The following is a 23,145-nucleotide window of genomic DNA, read 5'->3' as shown; positions in this document are numbered from 1 at the left end:
GCTAGTTAGTGCCTCATTCTTGCTAAACTAGCAGCCAACAAATAACAACTTCAAATATCATAAGGACTATTAAGTATTAACAAGTTACAACTTCTTCAGATATCAAGGGGGCAAATAACAAGTTACAATCTTAACAAAAACAATGCATAAAAATTGTTTTAATTTTCTTGGTCTGTCCTCTCTCCTTGTGTGTAGCTTGAGTTCCCCTTTAGTAGCCACTCAACATGTGTTTTGCTGGACTTGACACCCAACAAATAAATAACCGACATAAAAGTCTAGAATCTTAACACCAATGCGTGTAAGACCTGATGGACTCAAAGCCAAATATCCACTGTGATGATTCCTCCCACATTTTAGGCGCTCTCAAAGCCAAATATCCTGAAAACACCTGCAGCAGGAACAACGACAAGAACAAGTTTTTGTTTTTGTTTTTTTTCTTTTCTTTTCATAAGCATGACAAGAACAAGTTGACCAATGATAAGTGACAAAATTCCGTTACTCATATTCAGTAAAACTGTAGTAGGAAACTGGAATACCTTCATCAGCCTGATATTTATTCTCGTCATCCCCAGCATATGCAAGTAAATTATATTTTGGATTCCATTCCACACTGTTCATGGCAGCTCGGCAAGGAATCTGATGCACTGATCTTCCAGGGTGAACATTGGACTGTTTCAAAGAGTGAATGACATTATTAGTATCTTGTTCATTTCATGACTTGAGAAAGCAAAAACCACTTATACGAACAAGCAAAACAAAAGCATCATCATCATCATCATTCGAGTCTTTATTCCAAAAGTTAGGGATCGGCTACACGAGTCTATGAGAACATCATTGGAAATCCACCACGTTATTTGTTTTCTCCATTCATTTCTATCATGGATCATACATTCATCCACTCCTATTAAATTCATATCATTTCTTATAACTTCAAGCCATGTCTTTTTAGGTCTATCTCGTTGCCTCCTACTCTCTCCTATAAAAATTTTCTCATTCCTCCTTACTGCCGCACCGCTATCTCTACGTTGGATATGTCCATACCATCTTAACCGATTTTCTCGTAACTTATCTTCAATAGGTGCTACTTCTACCTTAGATCTAATAATCTCATTTCTTATCCTATCTTTCCTAGTGTGACCACATATCCAACGTCTGCGAATGCTTGCGGAAAATACTCCCCAACAAATTCATGAGGACGAAGATCAAAGATAAATCTTCAGGAAAAGAACTTAGCCCCGTACAAAAGGTACATACTATATCAATGCACAAGTCTTCACTAGCATAGGCAATGAAATCTCCAGTGTAGTTGAAACTTACAGTCCTGACAGGCCATCTGAAAAGCGGAAGAAAAGTCAACTGTCTCAATCCAAATGCAGTTGGTAAATTTTTTTTTATCATAAATGCAGAGAAAAGGTGACAAAAACAATATATCAAATTACTAATCGAAAAAATAACTGTGGCAAACATCAATAGGAAACTTTGGGGCCAAAACTCACTCAAGTTTTGCAAATGTTCGCACACAAAGCATCTCTGAAATGCTCCAAAGGCCGACCAACGAATCAGCACTTCCAACAGCAAAATATCTGTTATAGTAGGATGGTGTCATAGCAGGAGCTTGACAAAATGTCATTGTAATTAAACAACTACTTTCCATGAGCTATAACAGAGCTATACAAGGACTGCATATCAAATAAAATAAAGCTTTCTTATACTTAACAATATTATGTAAAGAATTCATGATTTCCTAAACAAGATATAAAGATATATTACTATGAAGCCATGAAACATCTCAAAAGTCCAGAAGAACAATTTACTCTCGTTTACCTAGACCAAAAGGTAGAACCATTTAGACAGTATCATTTTTATTGAGAATGCAAAATATCATTCATTTTTTGTAAGTTGGATCTATTCCAAGACAGCTTCCACAACCACAAGATGAAGTTAAGTTACTCCACAGAGAGCCAGTATCCTAAGTTGAATTGGAAGTTTTTTCTCAGATAGCAAATTGAAATATGAAATAGTTAAAAAGAAAAAGGGGTCACCCGGGATGAATTGGGCTGCTCAGAAGGAAAAAGGTGAAAATATAGTCTTCAAAAACAGCTGCAAAGACGAATATTACAGTTCAAGAAGCTATTGCAATCCAAATGTACATATCAGTCAGCAACCTATGATAAGATGAAAGACAGGAAAGGCCTATAAAAGAATTTGATTTTCAAGGATATATTGAGCATTATAATTCCTGTGTTGTTGTCAGGAAGAGAGAAGAGAGGGAGGGGGGCATTAGAGTTCTTTGGCTTTCTTTTTGGGTTTCTACAGTGTGCCATTATAGAGATCCCTGAAGATGTAAGTAATGGTGGCAAAAAGTTAGTTCTGGGTCAGTTCCAGCCTTCCAGGTTGGACAACATCACGTGTTTACGAAATATTTACATGTGCGGACCCAAATCTAGATCAGTTGGACAACAACATAATCTGGGTTAGGGACCGGAGTCCAGACAAGTAAATCGGACAAGATTTTTGTGTTTGGACCCGGATTTAAACCGGACAAAAATTTTGTGTTTGAACCCGAATTTTGGACATATAACTTATGTCCAAACTTGGTTTAAACCGAGTCGGACAAATTCGATCATCTGGACTGGACAGAATTTTGCCACCCTTAGATGTAAGACTTATACACTGATTAATATATTAGGGAAAGCAAAATATGAAAGAAAAATAATACGCTTGAATTTGCAATCACCTCGTAATTGAATTTTCGCCTATGAATTGGTTTGAACTTTCGGACATCCAATATAGTCAGTTCATCATCCTACAATTGAAACAAACAAGAAAATACTTTATCAGTGTGCGGCAACAACTGCTGGGTCCTGAACAACTAATAATTCTCCTAATCTAATAAGTGGAAATATTTCAAGGCAAAAAGAACAAAGAGCATTGGCAGGTTTTGAGTAGTGGTAGTGGCATTGCGCTGTTAGACAAGGACATACCCTATTACCAACAGCTACGTCTGTCCCATCAGGTTTATAGGTGATGTTAATATTCTCTCCACTAAGTTCTACCAGCTGGGAGCACTTTCCACCTGCGAAACCCAAATCCGAAAAGGGTTAGCATCACTTTCAGAAGTTCTTCAACCATCTTCCTTTTAGTTTTGATTGTGATTGAATAGTTTATAACTCACTGATCAGGAAATGAGAGCAAATGCACTCATCTTTCAGAACACATAATTCTTATGCAAAAGATAATTCACTCACTACGAGCATCTCAAAGCTGAACTGTCTTGTCACCAGATGCTGTTGCAATTAGATCAGTATGTTTGGGATCCCAACAAAGCTGATCCACGTGTGCCCCTTCAATTCCACATCTTTAAACTTACCCCGTAACATTAATCTCCAAATGAAAAGAGAGGAGAAGTTCCATCATCAACAAAAACCATTTTTTTACCAACAGTATTAACAAAAGTAATGCTAACTGTTGCAATATCAACCATCAACACCGCCAACTCAAAGCACTAAAACGAGCTCTGGGGGACAACAATAAAACATTTTGTGCCCAATAGAAACAGCAACAAAATAACGACATGAAATTCAAAACCCGAAATGCACTACAGTGAGCTCATACGTATGCATAGATAAAGTAAACACGCACATGGGATCGTTGAACAGAAGATGCTTACATGGCCGTGAGGATCAATGTGCCAAATCCGGGCGCTTTGATCGACAGAGCCGGAAGCAAGCTTCGTGCCGGTGCAATTCCAGGCAACGGAGTGGACCTGTCAATGCATAAAAACGCTGCTAGGGTTAGCTGAGAAGACAAAGCTCTAAGCTTTTTGTATTAACCAAAAAAAATAAAAGAGAGAGGGAGAGAAGAACCTTCTTCTTGTGTCCTTGGCATTCTCGGCTATGTAGATTCTTGAAGAGTATTGATTCCTCCATTGAAGCAATCCTAGGACTCTCCTGGTCGCGCTCGCGCCTGTTTTGGCTCCGTCGCGACTTGGCGTGACCGTTCACTTTGAGACTTGAGACTGAAGCCTCTTTCACATTGGGCTTGGTAGCTGGACCAGCTTCGGGCCTACTCCTTATGCCCAAGCCGAATACTAATCCAGTAATGGTAAAAGTTCCTCTCAGGCCGTTTTGGGTTGGGCCTTTTCACTATGCTAAGCCCATTCAAAACACAAAACTGACAAAAGCAAAGAATATTTGCCAAAAATATATATATTTTTTACATATTTATTAATTTTGATTTGGTGCCAGCTTGAAAATTGAAATTGAAAAAAAATAAATATGAAAAAGCAAAACCAAAAATGGCAGCTAGCAAGACAAGCCGAAGAAGTGTTGTATGTGTGTCTATATATATGTATGTATGTATGAAGGGAGCGACGCTGGTACACAAAAAGCGTCTGGTCGGGATCGTCCCCCACCAGCCACAAACCCACAGCTAACAGTGCAGGACCACCGACGAGAAGAGCAAGAATGACATCGTCGGGCATCGGCGGCAGGTACATGACTTACGCTCCGTCACCGTCTGCTCCTCACTCTCCTCAGATATCTGGGCTACGGTCTGCTCCTTCGTCCACCTCCGCCATTATCCTCGACCAGGAGAAGTAACTTCTCTCTCCCTTTGTGCTTATACGGTTTTACTCATTTATTATAACTGATCGGAGATCTAGATCACTCGTGTTTTACTTCGATCTAGGTCCTTTCTTATACAAGTCTGTGACTTATGATTTGCGTTGTGTATTCTGGTTAATCTGTGAATCTTGATTTGTTGATGGCTCGGCAGCGATCTTTTTACCTTTGAATCACTATTCACTGGTAGATATTTGTGGACTTTAGTATACAATTGTTTGGTTAGCTTAATTATGGCAAGTATTTAAGTGATCGTTGCCAAAGTTAAAGTTATTAGATTATCCAGCATACTTGCAGCTGAGATCCACATCTACTTTTCACTATGAACCATTCATTGCCATCTGAGTTTGTCAAATCCAATGGCTCCATTGTGTTATGATCATATATTTTTGCATAATGGCCGGTGCATGCATACCACCCAAGTTGATGTTGATTCAGCAATTTATTTTTGGGTGATATGCCAACAGCTGTGCTTATTGTTTTTGCATGTACTAGACTCACGACACGTAACTTTATGATGATGACTGTATGTTATCTCTATAATTTATTTGTTCAGAATGTCTATCATAAATGGAATTAGGCTCATTGATGTCGCTTATCTTAAAGTATATAATTCCATCTGCTTGCAACTTAACCTTGCAGGATTAGTTATGACTATCGTGTTGTGTTATGAATTCCAAGTTCATCTTTGGTCCTTTTCTTGCCATTTTTGTTCGTTCTACTTCTTTCACATATAGTTATGCAGTTTTCCTTGGATACACATGCACAGCGTGTTTTTGCTTCATAAAACTGCACGTGTTTACAATATATCATTATATTCTTAGAAGTGCTTCTATTTATGGTAAATATTCAGTAACTGCATAACTAAATCACTAATTGATGGTACCTTCTTTATCGATCTATTGGCAGATATCTCTCTGAGTTACTGGCGGAGCGCCAGAAACTTAGTCCATTTATGCCTGTGGTACCAATTACTTATCGATTGTTAAATCAAGGTGAGTTTTAAAACTACAATGTCCTTGCACATCGAAAGGGAACCATTTGGGACTAGACTTGAAATTGTTATCTGCTCTTGTTTTCCATTTATGCTTGTAGGTCTCTAACTCAATCAACTAATTAGTTGCACGATACTAACCATAACTGAAGAATAACGATTAATAAATAGGGCAATATGGTCAGTATCTATGACAAAAGGATGAATTGGTATCTGATTTGTTGCATTTGTATGCAACGCTTCGGGAAGAAGTTCTATAATTTAATCTTTAAAAAAAAAAAAAAGGAAGACTTGATTTCCTTTTGTGAAAGTAAAGGGAAGTGATTAAACGAGACAGAGATATACAAGGAGCTAAGCACTAACCAAATGCCTGAAGCGATGCTGATAATAATGAAGATGATCATCTTCTTGGAGGGCTAAATAGCACTCTTGCTCTCTTTAAGCCTTATGTAGCACTTGCCCTTCATGTAACACCCCTGTGAAAGTCAATTTCAAAAGTTGGGGTACATTTTAAACGAGCCCTATTGTTCCATTGGATACTATTCAAATCTCTTGCAGTCCCCATTATTCAAATCCCCAGTTGTCCACTGATAACTAACTAAGCTGCTGAAAAACAATTGAGATGATGAAGGAGTGAACCCCAAATTCACTCTTAACAATCCGTCTTGTCTGTCCATTTTGTGGTGACTGCTGACTAATTTGTTAACCAATGCTAACTGGTACATGTTCTTGAAAATTGACATTTTTGGAGCAGAAATATTGCGTGTAACCACGCTGTTGGGGAATGCATCAGTTTTAGGGCAAAGTGGGCTTGAACATGCTAGCCCCCTGGCTTCTGGAGGGATATTTTCAAATGGAGGAGCCGATATGAACGGATGGGCATCACGTTTTCGATCAGATGTACGAATACTAACCGTTAACATAACCACTTTTTTCCATCTGATTTTACTGTTTTCTAGAAGCATTTCTGACTCAATATTTTTTTACCTTTGTTGCTAACTTTCGAATTATGCTTCCGTTTATGTGAAGTTTGCTATGACAGGTAGTATGAGGTTACCATCGTCGCGATAATAGATCTTAGCTTAGCACTCTGTTCCAGATTCTCTTGTAATTGGATGGCTCTCCATTCAATTTGTAGCTGTCAAGACAAAAGAGGCATCTAGGAATAACTTCCTTTTTCTCAAAACATTCTGGTTTTTTGCTGCATTTCATGCTGAGCCTGATTTGAAGAAATTAAGCTAAGGGTTGTTCATTGTTTAGGAATGATGGGAGTCTTGTATTTGTAGAATGCCGACCATTCAATAAAGTAGATGATTGTTTTTCTGTTTGTTTTGTAAGATGAGATGTTGGAACAATATATGGAAAAGTACCGACTGTTTCTTTTGGTGATGCAGATAGTGTTGCTCAGTTTGTTTATCTGAAGCAGTTAGCCAAACTCTTATGGCTGTTGAGCTTACTATTGATTGCCAAAAAGAATTACCTTTTCTTACTGCAATTCGTTATCTTCGTGACTATACTTCAATGTCAGCATGCTTCAAGCTTTTTTACTGTGCTGTCGGATGGTGCTTATAACTTACTTTTGTTTTTCATTTGCTTTACAAGAATAAGCCTCTATGGTTTTCCAAGGCAATTGTGGGATCCGCAAAACCTCTTTGCCCTTTATATTTTCAATCATTCTCATAAACATGGTACAATTCAGGGCTCTGTTTGTATGCTACTTTATTTCTGACTCTATATGACCTGTAATGTGCAGATCTCGGGTTTATTACAGCCCTCAGCAACACAAAACTGGTTGAGTTCTCAAGGTAGCTCATCTGGCCTTATCGTTAAGAGAACAATCAGAGTGGATATTCCTGTCGACAAGTATCCTAATGTATGGATGTTGTATTATGATCCTGTTTGTTTCTACTTCATTTCTTAGCATTCTCTGAAATTACTTTAGTGTTACAGTACAACTTTGTTGGGCGCCTTCTTGGCCCTAGGGGGAATTCTCTTAAGCGAGTGGAAGCAAGTACGGAGTGCCGTGTTCTTATCAGAGGTCGTGGTAGCATCAAGGATCTAGCCCGGGTAACAATGAGCTTGTTTTTTCTTTTGCTGATGATTGTTTGCCTGTACATGTCTGTTCCTGTATGTGGGGGGTGTAAATGGCTGGCTGTTCATGATCTAACCCTCAATGGGTCCCGGTAATGGCTCAGCTCGAGCTTTGACCATATTAATTAATGAGCTGAGCTTGAGCCTCTTTCCAAGTCCGTTAATCAAAAGGGCCAAGCTTGGGCTTAAGGAAACTCAGCCATAGATATTGTTTTATACATAATATTAAAATCTGTATATATAATTATATATAGCAATATATGTTATTATAAACATATTTTATCACGATTCATGGATAATAGTTATTTTTGATGATAGAAATTATTCAAAAATAAGAATGATATGATAATATGAGATCATTTTTTTTTTTTAATATTTAATATAAATGGCTATGAAGAGCAGATCCCCAGCTTTGATATTTTTGATGAGCTAAGAATGAGCTCAAGTTTTCTAGGCAGCCGAGTTTGGCTCGGGCCTGACCACAACAAAGCCCAGCTCTGCCCCTCCCATTTTTACCCCTACCTGTGTGTTTTGTAGTGATGTCCAGCCCAGATTACTTCAGTTTGGGTTGGGATCAGCTTTAGCAAGCTTTTAAGCCTAAATTAAGGTCAACAATTGGCTGGTGCCAGGTTGACCCAACTTGTATGTATTAATCTGAGAGAGAGGGGACCTAAAATGAAATCAAGCTGCATTAAATCAGTAAAACAGGAGTTTTGAAAATGTATGAAATGGAACTGTCAATTGAGAGTAGCCTTATAATTTTTGTTGAGGCTTGGGCATTTGTCCAATGGAGTTAAGACTGTGACTCAGCCTCCTAAAAAGGCAGGCAAGCTCATTTGAATGGCACGCTCAGTCATTGATTAAGGTTAGCATCCATCTCTAGTTGCGTATAAAGGAAAAAGTTTACTATCTACCTGTAATTTCCATAAAAAGAAAAAATTTGGCTTCCACCTGATGTTCTTACATATAAAGAGGAAAGTCACCTCTTCCTCTTCCATCCTCTTACCTAATTTGTTGGATTTTTTAAAAAAATTTTTGAAGGAAGAAATAATGAGAGGGAAACCTGGGTATGAGCATCTGAATGAACCTCTCCATATCCTCATTGAGGCAGAGTTACCAGTTGAAATAGTTGATGCTCGCCTAATTCAAGCACGTGAAATACTTGAAGACTTATTGAAACCTATTGTAAGTCGTTCCCTCATTTGATGGATAGAGTTTGCAGGTATTATTTCCATTTCTTCCTGAGTTAGACCGTTGGCATTGATTTTACTCTTCTTTATCAGGACGAATCTCAGGATTTGTACAAAAAACAGCAGCTAAGAGAGCTAGCAATGATCAATGGTACGCTTCGTGATGAAGGTTCTCCCATGTCTGGTTCGGTATCACCCTTCCACAACAGCCTTGGTATGAAGAGAGCGAAGACTAGAGGGTGAGGGATTCCTGCTTCGAGTGGTACTGGCATTTGGAGCATGATTTGAGTTGGTTTACCAGTACACAGTAATTCCCTCCCAACAGGTGTTGCTGTCGGACTATCCTCCACCTGCCATCAGGGCACTGGCTCTTTCTAGTGTGCCAGTTCTAACCTTTGTTATATGAAGTGTGTTTATCGTATGTTTGGAGGAGAGGTTAATGACAGTATCATGTGGTCAGGACAGAGTTCGAGGATTTGCTTTCTGATGTGGCTTTTAGTCTGTTTGGGTGGAGCAGTGTCTCTCAGAGATTGTCAGTGTATTATTAGGCTTATCATATACGTTTAATGAAAGTTGTGATATATTGCTGGTGTATTTATGCTTGCTAATTATCCTAATAGCGCAGTGTTTGTATACATAATAGGTAGTCGAACTGTGTTTGAAATTTATGCCTATTGTCTCAGTTTGAGGGTCTGAATTATTATTCATGTTTAGATTGTAACTGAAAATAGGTCAAGGCATTATGGTCTTCATCCATATGTACTATTTGCGCTGTCAGATTATCGACTTGTGTTTATTTTATTTTATTTTTCATATGGTTATGGTGTTTGGTGTGTAACGTTGCTGGTTGAACTTGGGGTATGTGATGGAACTGATTCCTTCGGAACTCATAAGGAAAAGTTTTGTCATATCAATGTTCCTTAGTTTTGTACCCTAATCACAAGAGGATGCTGACTATAGCCATGCCGTGTACTTTATTACAGGTCTATTTACATCACAACATCAAGGAAGGAGTGATGGAGTTATTCTACATGTTTACACAAACATAGAGACTTTAACAACAAAAAGCAAGTACGACCCTCCTTGGCTGTTCTGTCAGCCTTGGATGTTCATGTATGTCACAAGTAGAGGTGGCCAAATGAGCGCATATTGTGTAACATTTGACTGATCAAATCTTCTCTTCTTCATCGTCTTCATTTTCGTCGATTCCGACCCATCGAGTGAATGCAAACAAAAACTCCTTGAAGTTCACCATTCCATTTTTGTCCCAGTCCATCTCTTCTGCAATAAAAAATAAGAATATGGACATAGGAAGCTCAGGATAAAACTCACTGTTTCAGATAAACAAACTCTGTCCACCCAGCAACTAAAATATTTTATAGCTTTTAGAGCTCCAACAGTAGATCTTGAATATCATGAGTGCACCAAATAGGAGTTGAGAGAGAGAGAGAGTACCAAATCTTTTCATGGCTATTCGACCTGAAGATCGTTCCCCAGAAGTTGTTTCATTGATGGCTTGAACCATCTCGCTCTTGCTGACATAGCCATCACTGTTCTTGTCCAAGAACACAAATGCATTAACCAACGTTTCGGATGTGGCTTCCAAATCTGGCATTCCCATCCGCAATTTCTGGAATAAGTCATGGATGACAAAAATAGCAGAAAGTGCATGAATTTAGGACACTAAATCCATTGACAAACCATTTTAGCCAAAAGATGATTATTGGTTAATAGAAGGAGAGCTTTAATCGAGAGGGAACTGAATCTAAGACAGTAACTCAAGCTTGGGAACTATAAATAGCATTGTGTTCTGGATACAGCATGAAGATCAGTTCGATCATCCTTTAGAAGATAGTCGAGGCAAAGAAGTACAATGAACTCATTGAACTTCATTCCCATATCCTCATTTATATCACATGCCTCAAATAGATCATTGATTTCTTCATCCTCAAAAGAAACTTCCAGCTTTCGGAAACATTTTCTCAGCTCCTCCTGGTCAATTGCTCCATTGGAGTCCTCATCTATGAAGAACTAGATTAGACATAAATCTTTTAGGAGTAAAAAGAAATAGTTAAGCAGGTAAGAGGAAGGGTTGCTATAATATCTTTGTTGGCTCCGAACTATCATGTAACTTATTTCAAGGTCATTCAAGATCAAAGTATCTATGCACAGCCAGTAGCTACAAAATCATACTTGGTTCTACTAACATACCAACAAGTCAGGCTTACGTACCAAATTGCTCAAAAATAGCTTTACACTTTCTAAAGCTCTCATCAATTTTTGGGAATTTCAAAATAATGCTGTTGAATGATTTCATGGCGGTTCCCTCAGCAGAGCTTCTCTGCAGAGCTTCAACCATTTTGGCCTCAAGCTTTGTCTCTGGAATCCATACGTTCCTCGGTGATTTATTCTTTCCCACTATGCCTCCCATGGCTGATTGAAAAACCAAGGCTGGATGTGCTATATAGAATTAAATTTGTGCCTGGAATTAACAAGCAAATGAAAGTATTGAAAGACACAAACTTACCAATGATTAAAACCCAAATTAATATAAGAGAAACTCAAGCAATAATAACTGCGACCAATATAACAAGATGGGCAATGAAGCATAGAAAAACAAGCAGTCGTGTTTAGATGGTAGAGACGCCCAGACTCTTCATTGTCTTCAAGCAATCATCAAAACTATAGCAAAAATCAATCCATTATTGTTCAATGGTTGCGTTGTCTGATATTTTGTTATTCTAAATGAGCTATTAATATCCCCTGAACATATATCAAGAACCCACAAAACCACCCTTTCGCCTTCACAAATTAAATGCGTCAGCTCCGAAGTAGACTGCAAAAACAAAAAAAGAAAACGAAGAAACCCAAAAACAGGTGAGATTTTGTTGTTACGAAGAATAGGAGACAGAGAAGGAGTTGAGATGGGGGGATTGTTTGAAGGTTTGTTAATACTCTCAGTTGGGTGGTTGGTTCCATGTTTGATTGGAGTTTGAATCCAAGTTTAGTGGTGAACCCACCACGTATATCTAAAAGTTGACGACTTTTCCCTTAAAAAGTAAAAAACTAATAAAGAATAGAAAACCAAACAAACAGAGAAAATGTGAATGAACAAAAAGGCAGAGCCAGAGTTGCACCAAATCATGAAAGCAATCCCATAAACAGAAATAAAAAAAAAAGACCATCACAATTATAAATATTTACATGTTTTTTAGTCATCATCAGGAGGTGTATTATACTATTTATTATGCAATTGAAAGAGATGTATTTTGAATTTTTGATAAACCACAAAAATATATTAATGCCATTAATCTCACTTGTTCTTCATCTTGTTGAATTATATGGGTTGTTTCCGCATATTATATAAATGATCATGACACACACTTTACAATTTAATACATATAGATATATCCTACTAACTTGCCACTAAGAAACCCTCAGATGTCAACAATAAACAAGGTAGAAGAAAGTATTAGATTCATTGATATTACTTTGCAGATGATAAGAAACCGCTTACTTGTTTCTTGACCTTCTATTTTATCAATAATTCATTTGAAAAATAATTCTTCTAAATTTGTATGAGTACTATATATATGAAACTATACAGCACAGGAAAAAAGAGCGTTGGCCATTGTGTAATGATATATCCTTGATGAAGTATATTTTTGCAAAAAGTAGGATGGAGAAGCTCTATACATATACCAACGTATATATGCATGCATTTGACCAGGCCTTGGAAATTCATGGGAGCACACAAGTCAGTGCCATTGAAACAAGGGGTTGCAGCAGTTCTGAAGACAGATTGGGTGATCGGAAATCGTTAGTGCCAATCACAACAAGAAATAGAGATTTGACAAAGCCTCTGCACTCTGCAGTCTCTGCTGCGTTGCTATAATGCGACGGTAATTGTTGCAAAAACTGTCTTTTTAAATATCTCGACTTAAATCACTTGTAATCCCATGTTCCAGACATTCCCCTGCATATATATACCTTCCGGAGATCGATCCCATAAGGGCCCAAACTTGTAAGAGCTTTCTTGGGCTTATCGTCACAGCAGGCTTGGGCGGTTGGGCCAGTCCATGATATCAAAACAAAGATTTGGTGCATTGACCCATATTTGGTCAAGTCCAAAAGTCACCGCGAGCGCCACAAGGAACTCAGGGCGGAAGTGGTACGCAAAAGATTCGTCACTCGCGCACCCTTCAGAAGTTCAGAAGCTCGAAAATCGGAAGTAGTAAGCAAAAGATTTAGCTGAAACTGAGTCCTCTTTTGTTTAGATTTTTTTTATTTTTGGTTATTCGTGGGTGTTGATTTGTTTGAAGTATTTCATGGTTTTTGATTGTCGCTTTATGATGGGTTTTGTGACTTGTTATGTGGGTTTTGATCGTCGTTTGATGGGTGGGATTTTGTCGTTGAGAATCTTGAGCAAGCCGTGAACGATTGCTTGTTTACGAATTCTTTAACAATATTTTTTTTATTTAATATTTCGTCGTTTCTGATATATATATTTTGACAAGTTTCTGTTGTTGTTGTTGGCTTTTCTAATACCTTGTAGATTCTTAGTGGCAGTTAATGTGTATGGTAAGGCCTTTTGGTTGATGAGTGAATTGTGGGGATTTGTACGCTTGAAAAAGTTGAAAACTCAACTACACTTGGGATGACATATAAGTTTTTCTTAGGATAGCTTGGTTTTTGTGGTCTATGTTTCAATACAGTGCATTGATTGGTGAGGAACTTTAATCTGTTTGCCAGTCCTTTTGGGTGCTTCTGAGATGATGCTTTCGAGAAATATGGCTATGAGAATCATGTATTGATAAGTTGTGGTATTTCAATTTGTTCCTCTACTCTCTCATTCCCGGCTTTCAGTTGTAGGTTTGGTTATTTATATAGTTTCTTTTATTTGGAATTCTATTGGAGATTACAGTACTTATTATTGTTTGTAACTTTTTTCTGGGTCAACTCAATATTAGCCATGCCATATAATTATCACTCATCACAAGTGATGGAATATAATGAATGATTTGATCTTCAGAACTTTGGGATGGCTTCCAAGAGGATCAACAAGGAGTTGAAGGACCTCCAGAAAGACCCTCCAGTTTCATGCAGTGCTGGTAAGTTTTTTTCCCCTCTTTCATTGCAGATTTTATCAATCTCATGGTAAGATTTGGAATGCACTGATAGTATATAATATATATGAGGCGTCAAATATGGTTAATGATGTAGGGAACCTGGCTAAAATATAGTCTTATCTCACGTTTCACAGCATCTCTCAAGTCAATTTATCCACCACTGGACACATTAAGCCCCTTCTCTTTTTTCTTTTTCTTTTTCTTTTTTTTTCGTTTTGAAACTGGTAAAATTTTATTGAAGCATCAACAAAGTGCAAGCAAGGAAACCTGGGGAAGTACACAGAGAGCTTCAAGAAGTTGTTACATGAGATTAAAAGCGACAAGTTCAACCACATAGCTAGGACTGTTGGATGTTTTATTGTTTCTTGCTTTCCATAATAGTGGCATTATTGCAAAAGGAATATACTTGATAAGCTTCCTCTTTGCTTCATTTGTTTCAACAGACCTCCAGACCCTAAGCTCATCTGTAGTATTGCCCTTTATGACCCAGTTTACACCCATTAGCTTCCTTATGTTAAATCCAAATTGTCCCTGACCATGTGCAATGAAGAAAATGTGGTCAATTTGACTCCAAATCCTCCCTGCACAGAGAACGTCTGTTCACCAGATGGTATATAGACATGGGTCACTGTAGAACACTTGATTTTATTAAAATATGTCTGAGCTTGGATACAATCAGCAAAAGCAGCACATGGCTCGTAGTCTTCCATATTGTTGGCATATGAAACAAAAGAATACATTTTGTTTTTGTCGATATGAAAATGTAGTCATCTTCTCCTCGTCAATTTATTTTGAAAATTTGATCGGAGTTTGTGATCATTATTGTCTGTTTTTCCAGGTCCTGTTGCTGATGACATGTTTCACTGGCAAGCTACAATTATGGGCCCCGCAGATAGCCCATTTGCTGGTGGAGTGTTTCTTGTGTCTATCCACTTTCCACCTGATTACCCTTTCAAGCCTCCCAAGGTAACGGCTGTGGAATTTTTTTTTATCTCCCCAGGACATGCAATTTATTAACAATATATGTTGTTTTTTCACTTTTTTTTTGACATCTAATCTAACGTGTTTTAACTGGAATTCATTTTTTGTGTGTTTCTACTTTCTTGTCTTCATTAAATTTTTCTGGCACTTACCCATGCCCCCAAGTCCCAAGTCTTTTGCCCCAACCAAGTAGAAATTGAAAAGGATTAAAAAAAAATAGAGGAAAAAAAAAGAAGACGAGAAACCAATAACTAGTTGACAGTTAAAATTTACTAGCTAACGCCTTAACTATCCCGCCTAGGGAGGACGTTCGCAAGAATTAAACTCAAAGGAATTAACGGGGGACTGCATAAGCGGTGGAGCAATGGAGCATGTGGTTTAATTCGATGCAAAACGAAGAACCTTACCAGGGTTGACATGCCTCGAATCCTCTTGAAAGAAGGGGGTGCCTTCGGGAACGCAGACATAGGTAGTTCATGGCTGTCGTCAGCTCGTGCCGTAAGGTGTTGGGTTAAGTCCCGCAACAAGCACAACTCTCATGTTTAGTTGCCACAATTGAGTTTAGACCCCTGAGCTGACTACCGGTGTTTATTGATTATCTTCGTGTTGAGTGGGTGGGGATTGAATTTGCTTCTGTTTGCACACAGTTGGGCCTTTGAATTGTGGAATCGGGCCTTAACTTCCCAATGGATTATAGGATTTGAGTTCCCAGGATGTCAACATATTATTTGATGTTCATTTTTTGTACGAAACTTTTGTCCTATGCCATGTTAGCATTCCTTCATTCCTATGCTTAATTTGAAGAAGCAACTCACATTGTGGTTTGATTTTTTTTTTCGTAGGTTTCTTTCCGTACAAAAGTTTTCCACCCTAATATTAACAGCAATGGCAGCATTTGTCTTGACATTCTCAAGGAGCAGTGGAGCCCTGCCCTAACAGTATCCAAGGTCCTGTACTTAATTGACCTTTCATTCGTGTGCTCATTCTCTAAGTAATGCAGACTCCTATATTATCATCTTACTGGTGTATTAATCTGAACCCAGGTCTTTCTTTGGCACGGCCATCTCACAATTTTCAAAGAATTGGCTATATGTTGATGATGTTTTAGAATTTTGTAACATGAGATAATTGCTTCTCTTGCAGGTTCTGCTGTCCATTTGCTCGCTGCTGACAGACCCGAACCCAGATGATCCTCTGGTTCCTGAGATTGCTCACATGTACAAGAGTGACAGAGCCAAGTATGAGTCCACTGCCCGCTCGTGGACCCAGAAATATGCAATGGGCTAAAACTGCTGAAGGGGTTTTTAATGTCTGATGATAGTAATAAGTGGAGTATATATTAGAAGAAACGTATATTGAAGATGTTAAGAAAGCTGTTTGGTTGGTTCAATTGTGTTTGGTTGTGGCCTGTTATATTAAGAGAGGTTACTTCGATAGTCATGGAAGCTTTATGAGCAAATTGATTTGTGCACCATTTTGATCTCTCTCGTGTTTTGGCATAGGGAATAGATGGATGTGTTTGAGGCATCTGGGGATGAGTTGCAATTCACAGCAGCTGCGTCTCTTCTTCAATGCGGAAAGTCACACAAGAATAGGCCCGGCCCGGCTCATTCGCCTTGTTGTATGGTTTGGGCCCTTGTGTGGTCCAATTGAAACTGGAAAATGGGCTTGGAACTCGAAACTTTTTTCTGAAAATGGGCTCGAGTCGCTTGATGTGAAACATATGCATCAGTCCAAATGAGGCCCAATTGCCTAAAGTTGCTCTGGAAAACCGGAAGCGGGTACATCACATTGTATTTAATTGTAAGAAGATGCGACCATTAAAATATTTTTTTAAAAAAATTCGTTGGGGATTTACTTTTACTAAAATAACCTCAAATTTCATTTTCCCACTCCATTTTGGCATTCGTGCCCTTGCTCGCTACCCCGGTCGCTGGCAAATCGCTCTCCAGGCAAGCATTTCATGTTTCTCATCTGCACATCTTACCGATGGTTTAAATATTCAGTTGATTATTTCATAAATTGGATTATGTAATCAGTTCATCACTATTTTTTTCTTATAATGGATTGAACAGGTTAGGTTTCAGGAGAAACCAAGCTTCCAGGGTCTCCTCCTGCGATTACTATTGCTTTGAAGTGAGTTTTCCTTCTTGTTTTTCTATTTCTGTTTTCAAATTTGTGCCGGTAAATTTGTTACGAATTTTACGAGGCTGCTTTTGGAATAATAATTGAGAGATCGAGTTTATTTTGATTATTGAGAAAGGATGCACAGCGTGAGTATAATGGATCTTGTTTTATAAGGGAGTAAGCATATTACATACCCAAAGCTTTTTTCGGTTAATTGATACTTTGGTGATATTATCTTGAATTTGTGCACCGAAAACCCTTATTCGTTTTCAAATCATGTTTATATATATTGGTTTTCGAAAATTTTGGTTAATTTCTGGTACATTTGCTAGTTAGTGTAAGTTGGAATCTGTTAGGGCTTTTGATACAATACTGACACTTTTGTGCATTTGAGGTTTTCACGTGGTTAATTTTCATGTATTTTCTTTCAACATTTTCGAATTTTGGTTTGAATAATGTTGTTTCTGATGCAAAAGTTTTTTTTTTTTTTTGAAATTTTGATAAACTGATACTATAGTGAAACTTTTGTAATTACGGCAAATGATTGTTTAAAATTATGTATTCTCCTTATAAAATGACGATACAAATGTTGATATGAAAATTTGATTGCATTACAGTCTTTCAGGTTCAATTATATAATTTTAGTGGATTTAGTGTGTAATTGATACTATAGTGATACTAAAAGTGTATTTCATTAAATTGATATCAACAATCAATTTGTGGGAATGTAAGTGGTTGAGAGATTTTTGGTTTGCTTACTGGTGAATTTTAGTGCAAATATGACATTTTTCTTTGGAATTTTGTTGAACTGATATAATAGTGATACTTTTAAATAGAATATCCAATTTAGTGTTCAATTTATATCGACATTTTCTTCATAAAATGATGATACAAATGTTGGTATGAAAATTTGATTGCGTTACATGTCTTTCTTGTTCAATGGTATAATTTTAGTGGATTTAGTGTGTAATTGATACTATAATGATACTAAATGTGTATTTCATTAAATTGATATCAACAATCAATTTGTGGGAATGTAAGTGGTTGAGAAATTTTTGTTTGCTTATTGGTGAATTTTAGTGCAAATATAACATTTTTCTTTTGAATTTTGTTGAACTGATACAATAGTGATACTCGTAAGCAGAAGGTTCAATTTATATCTTTTCCTCACAAAATGATGATACAAATGTTGGAATGTAAATTTGATTGCATTACATGTTTTTCTGGTTCAATGGTATCATTTTAATGGATTTTTGATGTTAGTGATACGATAGTGATACATCTCTGCAGTTGTAAATGTGTATTTCATGAAATTGATATTATTTCAATGCAATTGTGGTCTATTTGCATTACCTTAAACCATTTGCATTACATATCTTTATGGTCAAGTGGTTTAATTTTTGTGGATTTTTGGTCTATCTGATACTATAGTGATACATAAATATTTCATTTAATCTCCCAGATCTAGCCAAAATTGAGACCATACATGAGATGCATACTGGACTTGAGCGAGAGAAAAAGTATAGAGAGAAGAGCGTAGAGAAAAAAGAAATGGAGAGAGCGAGATGCAAAGATGCGAAGAAGCAGAGACAAAAGGGACGAAGACTCGACAACGGATTGGAAATAAATTACCTAAAATTCAAAACAAAGATAACATAATTGGGGAGAACCCAAAAAAGAGAGCTTCCATTTATAATCCTAGCCATAGTCAATGAAAAAGAAGAACATGATCCCAATATGGAGTCTCTAAAACATGCTTGCTTGCTTGCTTCCTCATAGAATCCATATTTATTCAAGTGTAACATATTACCGTTTTTTTCTCTACCGCTTCCATCTTTGAGGCACTTGGAATCAATGACGAACAACAAAGAATAAGCATCTCAAAGAAATCAGACCCAAAAAAAAGTTACGGAAAGAAGTAGAAAGTTGAAGCCTGAAAGCAACGAAGAAGAAGGCGATGAAGAGAGTAGTAGCTCGGCCAAAAATAGAGAGAGGAAGGCAACTACGCAAACCAGAAGAAAAATAAAAAGGATATTATAGGTATAAACCAAAAAATGTCTTAAGCCAGATAACTAAATTACCCTTAAATTACACTTTTTTTTATAATTTTAAGAAGGCCCAGGTCCTTTCTATAATTAAGTTGTCACAATTACTCTTAGTGCCAATTGTCTAAAGTTCGTAATTACTTGGACTTGCAGGCAGCTTCTCTAATCTCATTAGAGCACTTGCATCCGTATCTCTAAACTGATACAATTAGCTAAAATTGATGACGAATAATATGTTTAGAGCACTTCTATCCGTGGGCTAGTTTGATAGAGCATTTGTAAAGTAGCAGATATACCAGCAAAAATGGTGGTAGTAGAAATGTTGAACAATTTTAATAGCAGATATGCTGCTTGAATGCTTGGTAGATGTTTGGTTGAACTTTTGCTGTTAACATTTGTGCTGGGTAACATATTGTGATAAATTACGTGCAGGAGTATTATACATTTTAGTTGTATACATTGTATCCAAATATATAAATTTTATAAAATCAATAAATGAATTTAAATTAATTGAAGATAATAATAAATTATAAATGAATTAATCAATTATTAATCTAATTAAATTAAATTTATTTATTTATTAAATGGGAAGGATTTTATTAATAACACTAATCGTAGGTGAAGGATAACTTCAATAGAAGAAGGGTATACCGGGAATTAAGTGAAAATCATGGGGATAAAAGAGTCATAAATGGTGAAATGTTGGTAAAATTGTCCAAAATAGAAACATTTCAAAAGTAGCCTTTTATGCTACAAAAAAACTCCTCGGTTTTTGAGCTCAAAATTATTGTTTGGTTGTTTATCAACATTTATACTAGTCCCATTTATGAATAAAAAATTTAAAAAATGATCTAGGAGTTTAGAAGTTAAGACTTACCTGGATTGAACTCATTGACACCTTTACTTTCATAAGAAAAAATGGCTTGTTTTCTTCCAAACATTCCCTCCAATTTCTTATACTTGATCAATTCATCATCAGACACTATCCCCTGAGTGGTCAAATCATCGGGGAAGAACTTCTCCACACAATCAAGAAATGCTTCCATTATAGTTGCATCATCTCCTATATTTACCCTATTCTTTGCAAAGTAGTACGGATTAAGCAAGTAACCCACCAAGTGCAAAGAGGAATCAAGTCTTCCTTTGGATTTACTGTCAATTATGTCAAGTATCGGTTTATAATTCTTTTCAAGTCCACTACATACGTCTTCCTTGATCTCTCTTATCGCCGCTTGAAGTTATCCATACAACCATGGCATAGATGGTCTGTCACTATCAACAAGACGAAGTACTTTCACCAATGGACGAAAAACAAGCAAACAAGAGTTCACAGACTTCCAAAAGGAAATGCTGACAACTGTCGCATATGCCAATTTTCCCTTTGCACTCTTAGAATGTGAATTCCGGGCCCATTCTTCTGAAGTAAACATATGTCGTAGTTGCTCCTTTTTCTCCACCAAACTTTGCAAACAAAGGTAATTAGTAGCAAAGCGTGTCACACCCGGTCGTACTATGTCACGTTTCTTTGTCATCTTTCTCATCATGCTTAGGGTTGAGTGATGTGCATATATGAATATGGTTAAGGCCCTTGCCTTATCAATTGCACTCTTGAACCTTGGAAGTTTACCAATTGCTTCAAGCATAAGATTCACAGTATGTGCGGCACAAGAAGTCCAAAATAAATTGGGTCTCTTCTTTTCCATCAAACTTGCAGCTGCCATGTTATTAGAAGCATTATCCGTGACAACTTGCACCACCTTTTCCTGCCCTACATCTTCAATGCATTTGTCGACATAATCAAATATGTAAGTTCCCGTATGGGATGCATCGGAATCCTCCCTTGAGGAAATAAAAGAGATCCCTTCCCTACAATGAACACACAAGTTCATAATGCTCCTTCTTTTACGGTCTGTCCAAGCATCAGTCATAATGGAACAACCGGAGATGCCCCACTCATCTTCATGCTTCTTTAGGGAGTTCTTAACTCTCGCAACCTCCGCTTTCAAACATGGACCACTCAATCGATATCGACTCGGCGTAGGTAGTCCTGGACCAAATTGCCCAATAGCCTCAGTCATTAGTTTGAAACTATCACTTTGAATGGCATTGAAAGCAATACCATTCTCAATGGCCCACCGTGCTATATATTGTTGCGTATCGATCACTTTCTTCTTGTCCATCAAGGCAACCAAACTAGCTTGCTTTGTAAATTTTGTAGAATCAGTGTTTGCTTGTGAATTAATCTCCACAAATCTACCCATAGGCCCGTGATCAATTCTTCTCCTTGATCCCGTGACTTCCATATCCTCATCCATCTCCGTAGCACCACCGGATATTGAAACTTCATTTCTAAGTTCAGACTCTTCAATTTGCTTCTCTGTCTTTTTCTTCTTCTTAACATCTAGTGCCTCAACACATGCCTTTATTGCCTCTTTACTGGCCTTATGACAAGCCCTCACATTGCCTGACCTACCGGCTACATGACATTTGAGCCGGTAAATGCCTCCGGACATAACTTTCGAGCATAACTTGCATTTGATTTTATCTAATGCACTAGCATCAACAAGTTCGCCAAACTCCCAACCAATATCACCGGATGCACGTTTCAATGCATTTTGAATGTTCACATCACTTGTGGCTTCACCAGCATTGGAATTAGAAGCAGCTGATGAAGTAGCCATATCCCTAAAAATACACAACAATAACATACTAAACTACGCGTAGGTCTCAACAGATCAAACAGAGAGAATTATAGAACTAAATCAATGATAATAAAGATTAAAAAAAATCACAAGCAGAGTCACGAGTCTAACTGAACCAATGCATTGCACTAATAATTAATAAAAAAAAATCAAAGTATTCTTTCTTCATTGGTATTAAGCAAAAATTTTCATTTTCTGATATAGCAAGAGTTGGCCTAGTGGTGGCCTGCCCCTTATAACTTACACGAGGTGCAATGGTTCAATTTCCTCCTCTACAAAAAATTAATAACATAGCCCCACAATTTATCTCAAAAAAATTATGATGATTAACCAGATAAATTTCTAAATGAGCCAAGGAAAAAAAAACACAATCAACAGCAAAAATACATGGAAATGAAGCAATAAAGCAACTTTCAAGTCTTTAACTTCCATCACCACACAATTAAGTGAATTAACAAAGATCAGAGTATGCATAAATGTATAATATACAGAGTGGAGTGGAACTAAGCAGGCCAAGATCACAAAGCACCAAGTAAAGTGAAGTTTAAAATTTAAATATTGGAGATTTGGAGTAAGTGCATTCAGAGCAGCGTTATAGACATAGAACATGATTGTGTATTTGTGTTTTCTAGTTTCTAGTTTCTACAATAATAAACTGACGTTAATGTCTTAATGATCACAAAATACTACAACTAACATTAAACTATTAAAGAGGGTAGAGCAATCTTGACTTACCTAGTTACCTATGGTGGTCCGGTGGAAGACCGGAAGGATTGTCGGATTGAAGATTCAAACAACTAACGAGCACCGGCTTGAAGTTTCAGTCAAGCACCGTGACCTTGCTGACCGGGTTGAAGATGCCGTGAGCGACTGAGCAGTGAGCCCGTGACCTAGGGTTGCAGACTGCCGTTTGATGCTGAAGAGCTGATGTCGGGGATGAACTGCGACATTTAATTTTTTTTTCAAACAAATCTCCCCAAAACGACGTCGTTTTGGGAGAAATTTTTTTAAAAAAAATATCTTCCACCAAAACAACGTCGTTTTGGTGGAGTGGAGGCAAAAAAAAAATTACCTAATCGTCGATTTGGCCGATTAGGCCGATTAATCGGTGCCTAATCGGGTCACCGATTATGTGACCCGATTAGGCCATAATCGAGGCGGCGGTGGCCGCCTAGCGACTAGTCGGCCGATTAGTCGCCGACTAGGCCGCTTTTTGCAACAGTGTCGAAATGGGCCCCGTATCTCTAAATTGATGTAAATAGTT

At 37.4% G+C, this 23,145-nt stretch overlaps 5 protein-coding genes across 8 annotated transcripts; 2 read left to right on the top strand and 3 right to left on the bottom strand.

Moving 5' to 3' along the window:
* Window positions 1-36: 36 nt before the first annotated feature.
* On the bottom strand, window positions 37-4,015 carry LOC119988090 (THO complex subunit 3-like). Of its 3 annotated transcripts, XM_038833004.1 has the most exons (9): window positions 3,867-4,014; window positions 3,671-3,766; window positions 3,249-3,384; window positions 2,985-3,076; window positions 2,738-2,806; window positions 1,497-1,583; window positions 1,255-1,333; window positions 537-669; window positions 37-388 (listed from the first exon to the last, which is right to left on the bottom strand). In XM_038833004.1, the coding sequence occupies exons 5-9, from the start codon at window positions 2,782-2,784 to the stop codon at window positions 354-356; spliced, it is 381 nt and encodes a 126-aa protein (XP_038688932.1). In that variant the 5' UTR covers window positions 2,785-2,806; window positions 2,985-3,076; window positions 3,249-3,384; window positions 3,671-3,766; window positions 3,867-4,014; the 3' UTR covers window positions 37-353. The 3 variants fall into 3 exon arrangements, with proteins under 3 accessions (XP_038688932.1, XP_038688931.1, XP_038688930.1); XM_038833003.1 differs by having other exon boundaries at window positions 37-669; window positions 3,176-3,384; window positions 3,867-4,015; XM_038833002.1 differs by having other exon boundaries at window positions 37-669; window positions 3,867-4,015.
* Window positions 4,016-4,335: 320 nt separating this feature from the next.
* On the top strand, window positions 4,336-9,647 carry LOC119989246 (KH domain-containing protein At5g56140-like). Its single transcript, XM_038834646.1, has 7 exons — window positions 4,336-4,597; window positions 5,532-5,617; window positions 6,371-6,516; window positions 7,370-7,489; window positions 7,567-7,683; window positions 8,749-8,892; window positions 8,991-9,647. The coding sequence occupies exons 1-7, from the start codon at window positions 4,467-4,469 to the stop codon at window positions 9,138-9,140; spliced, it is 894 nt and encodes a 297-aa protein (XP_038690574.1). The 5' UTR covers window positions 4,336-4,466; the 3' UTR covers window positions 9,141-9,647.
* Window positions 9,648-9,844: 197 nt separating this feature from the next.
* Window positions 9,845-11,576, bottom strand: LOC119989247 (probable calcium-binding protein CML21). 2 transcript variants are annotated; one of them, XM_038834647.1, is made up of 5 exons: window positions 11,425-11,576; window positions 11,130-11,348; window positions 10,716-10,918; window positions 10,353-10,527; window positions 9,845-10,178 (listed from the first exon to the last, which is right to left on the bottom strand). In XM_038834647.1, exons 2-5 carry the CDS (start codon window positions 11,326-11,328, stop codon window positions 10,066-10,068), a joined length of 690 nt encoding a protein of 229 aa, XP_038690575.1. In that variant the 5' UTR covers window positions 11,329-11,348; window positions 11,425-11,576; the 3' UTR covers window positions 9,845-10,065. The 2 variants fall into 2 exon arrangements, with proteins under 2 accessions (XP_038690575.1, XP_038690577.1); XM_038834649.1 differs by having other exon boundaries at window positions 11,130-11,330; window positions 11,425-11,546.
* Window positions 11,577-13,065: 1,489 nt separating this feature from the next.
* Window positions 13,066-16,489, top strand: LOC119988269 (ubiquitin-conjugating enzyme E2-17 kDa-like). Its single transcript, XM_038833241.1, has 5 exons — window positions 13,066-13,131; window positions 13,930-14,008; window positions 14,865-14,992; window positions 15,850-15,954; window positions 16,151-16,489. Exons 2-5 carry the CDS (start codon window positions 13,939-13,941, stop codon window positions 16,292-16,294), a joined length of 447 nt encoding a protein of 148 aa, XP_038689169.1. The 5' UTR covers window positions 13,066-13,131; window positions 13,930-13,938; the 3' UTR covers window positions 16,295-16,489.
* Window positions 16,490-19,979: 3,490 nt separating this feature from the next.
* Window positions 19,980-22,871, bottom strand: LOC119988706. The gene is made up of 2 exons (XM_038833855.1): window positions 22,617-22,871; window positions 19,980-21,864 (listed from the first exon to the last, which is right to left on the bottom strand). Exon 2 carries the CDS (start codon window positions 21,858-21,860, stop codon window positions 20,418-20,420), a length of 1,443 nt encoding a protein of 480 aa, XP_038689783.1. The 5' UTR covers window positions 21,861-21,864; window positions 22,617-22,871; the 3' UTR covers window positions 19,980-20,417.
* Window positions 22,872-23,145: the final 274 nt, after the last annotated feature.

The sequence above is a fragment of the Tripterygium wilfordii genome, chromosome 21 (assembly GCF_013401445.1).
Source record: "Tripterygium wilfordii isolate XIE 37 chromosome 21, ASM1340144v1, whole genome shotgun sequence".
In the NCBI taxonomy this organism is placed as follows: domain Eukaryota; kingdom Viridiplantae; phylum Streptophyta; class Magnoliopsida; order Celastrales; family Celastraceae; genus Tripterygium; species Tripterygium wilfordii.
This window is presented reverse-complemented; position numbering and strand designations above follow the sequence as displayed.

Excerpts from the sequence above, each read along its gene's own strand:
- LOC119988706 (XM_038833855.1), bottom strand. The coding sequence starts at position 21,860 with ATGGCTACTTCATCAGCTGCTTCTAATTCCAATGCTGGTGAAGCCACA.
- LOC119989247 (XM_038834647.1), bottom strand. The coding sequence starts at position 11,328 with ATGGGAGGCATAGTGGGAAAGAATAAATCACCGAGGAACGTATGGATT. Across the intron at positions 10,919-11,129 it reads AGCTATTTTTGAGCAATTTG|ATGAGGACTCCAATGGAGCA; the intron begins GTACGTAAGCCT and ends AGTTCTTCATAG. Across the intron at positions 10,528-10,715 it reads ATCGAACTGATCTTCATGCT|AAATTGCGGATGGGAATGCC; the intron begins GTATCCAGAACA and ends GACTTATTCCAG.
- LOC119989246 (XM_038834646.1), top strand. The coding sequence starts at position 4,467 with ATGACATCGTCGGGCATCGGCGGCAGGTACATGACTTACGCTCCGTCA. Across the intron at positions 6,517-7,369 it reads CATCACGTTTTCGATCAGAT|ATCTCGGGTTTATTACAGCC; the intron begins GTACGAATACTA and ends TGTAATGTGCAG. Across the intron at positions 8,893-8,990 it reads AAGACTTATTGAAACCTATT|GACGAATCTCAGGATTTGTA; the intron begins GTAAGTCGTTCC and ends CTTCTTTATCAG.
- LOC119988269 (XM_038833241.1), top strand. The coding sequence starts at position 13,939 with ATGGCTTCCAAGAGGATCAACAAGGAGTTGAAGGACCTCCAGAAAGAC. Across the intron at positions 14,009-14,864 it reads TCCAGTTTCATGCAGTGCTG|GTCCTGTTGCTGATGACATG; the intron begins GTAAGTTTTTTT and ends CTGTTTTTCCAG. Across the intron at positions 14,993-15,849 it reads ACCCTTTCAAGCCTCCCAAG|GTTTCTTTCCGTACAAAAGT; the intron begins GTAACGGCTGTG and ends TTTTTTTCGTAG.
- LOC119988090 (XM_038833003.1), bottom strand. The coding sequence starts at position 2,784 with ATGTCCGAAAGTTCAAACCAATTCATAGGCGAAAATTCAATTACGAG. Across the intron at positions 1,334-1,496 it reads CGAACATTTGCAAAACTTGA|ATGGCCTGTCAGGACTGTAA; the intron begins GTGAGTTTTGGC and ends TCCGCTTTTCAG. Across the intron at positions 670-1,254 it reads AAGACTTGTGCATTGATATA|TCCAATGTTCACCCTGGAAG; the intron begins GTATGTACCTTT and ends TCTTTGAAACAG.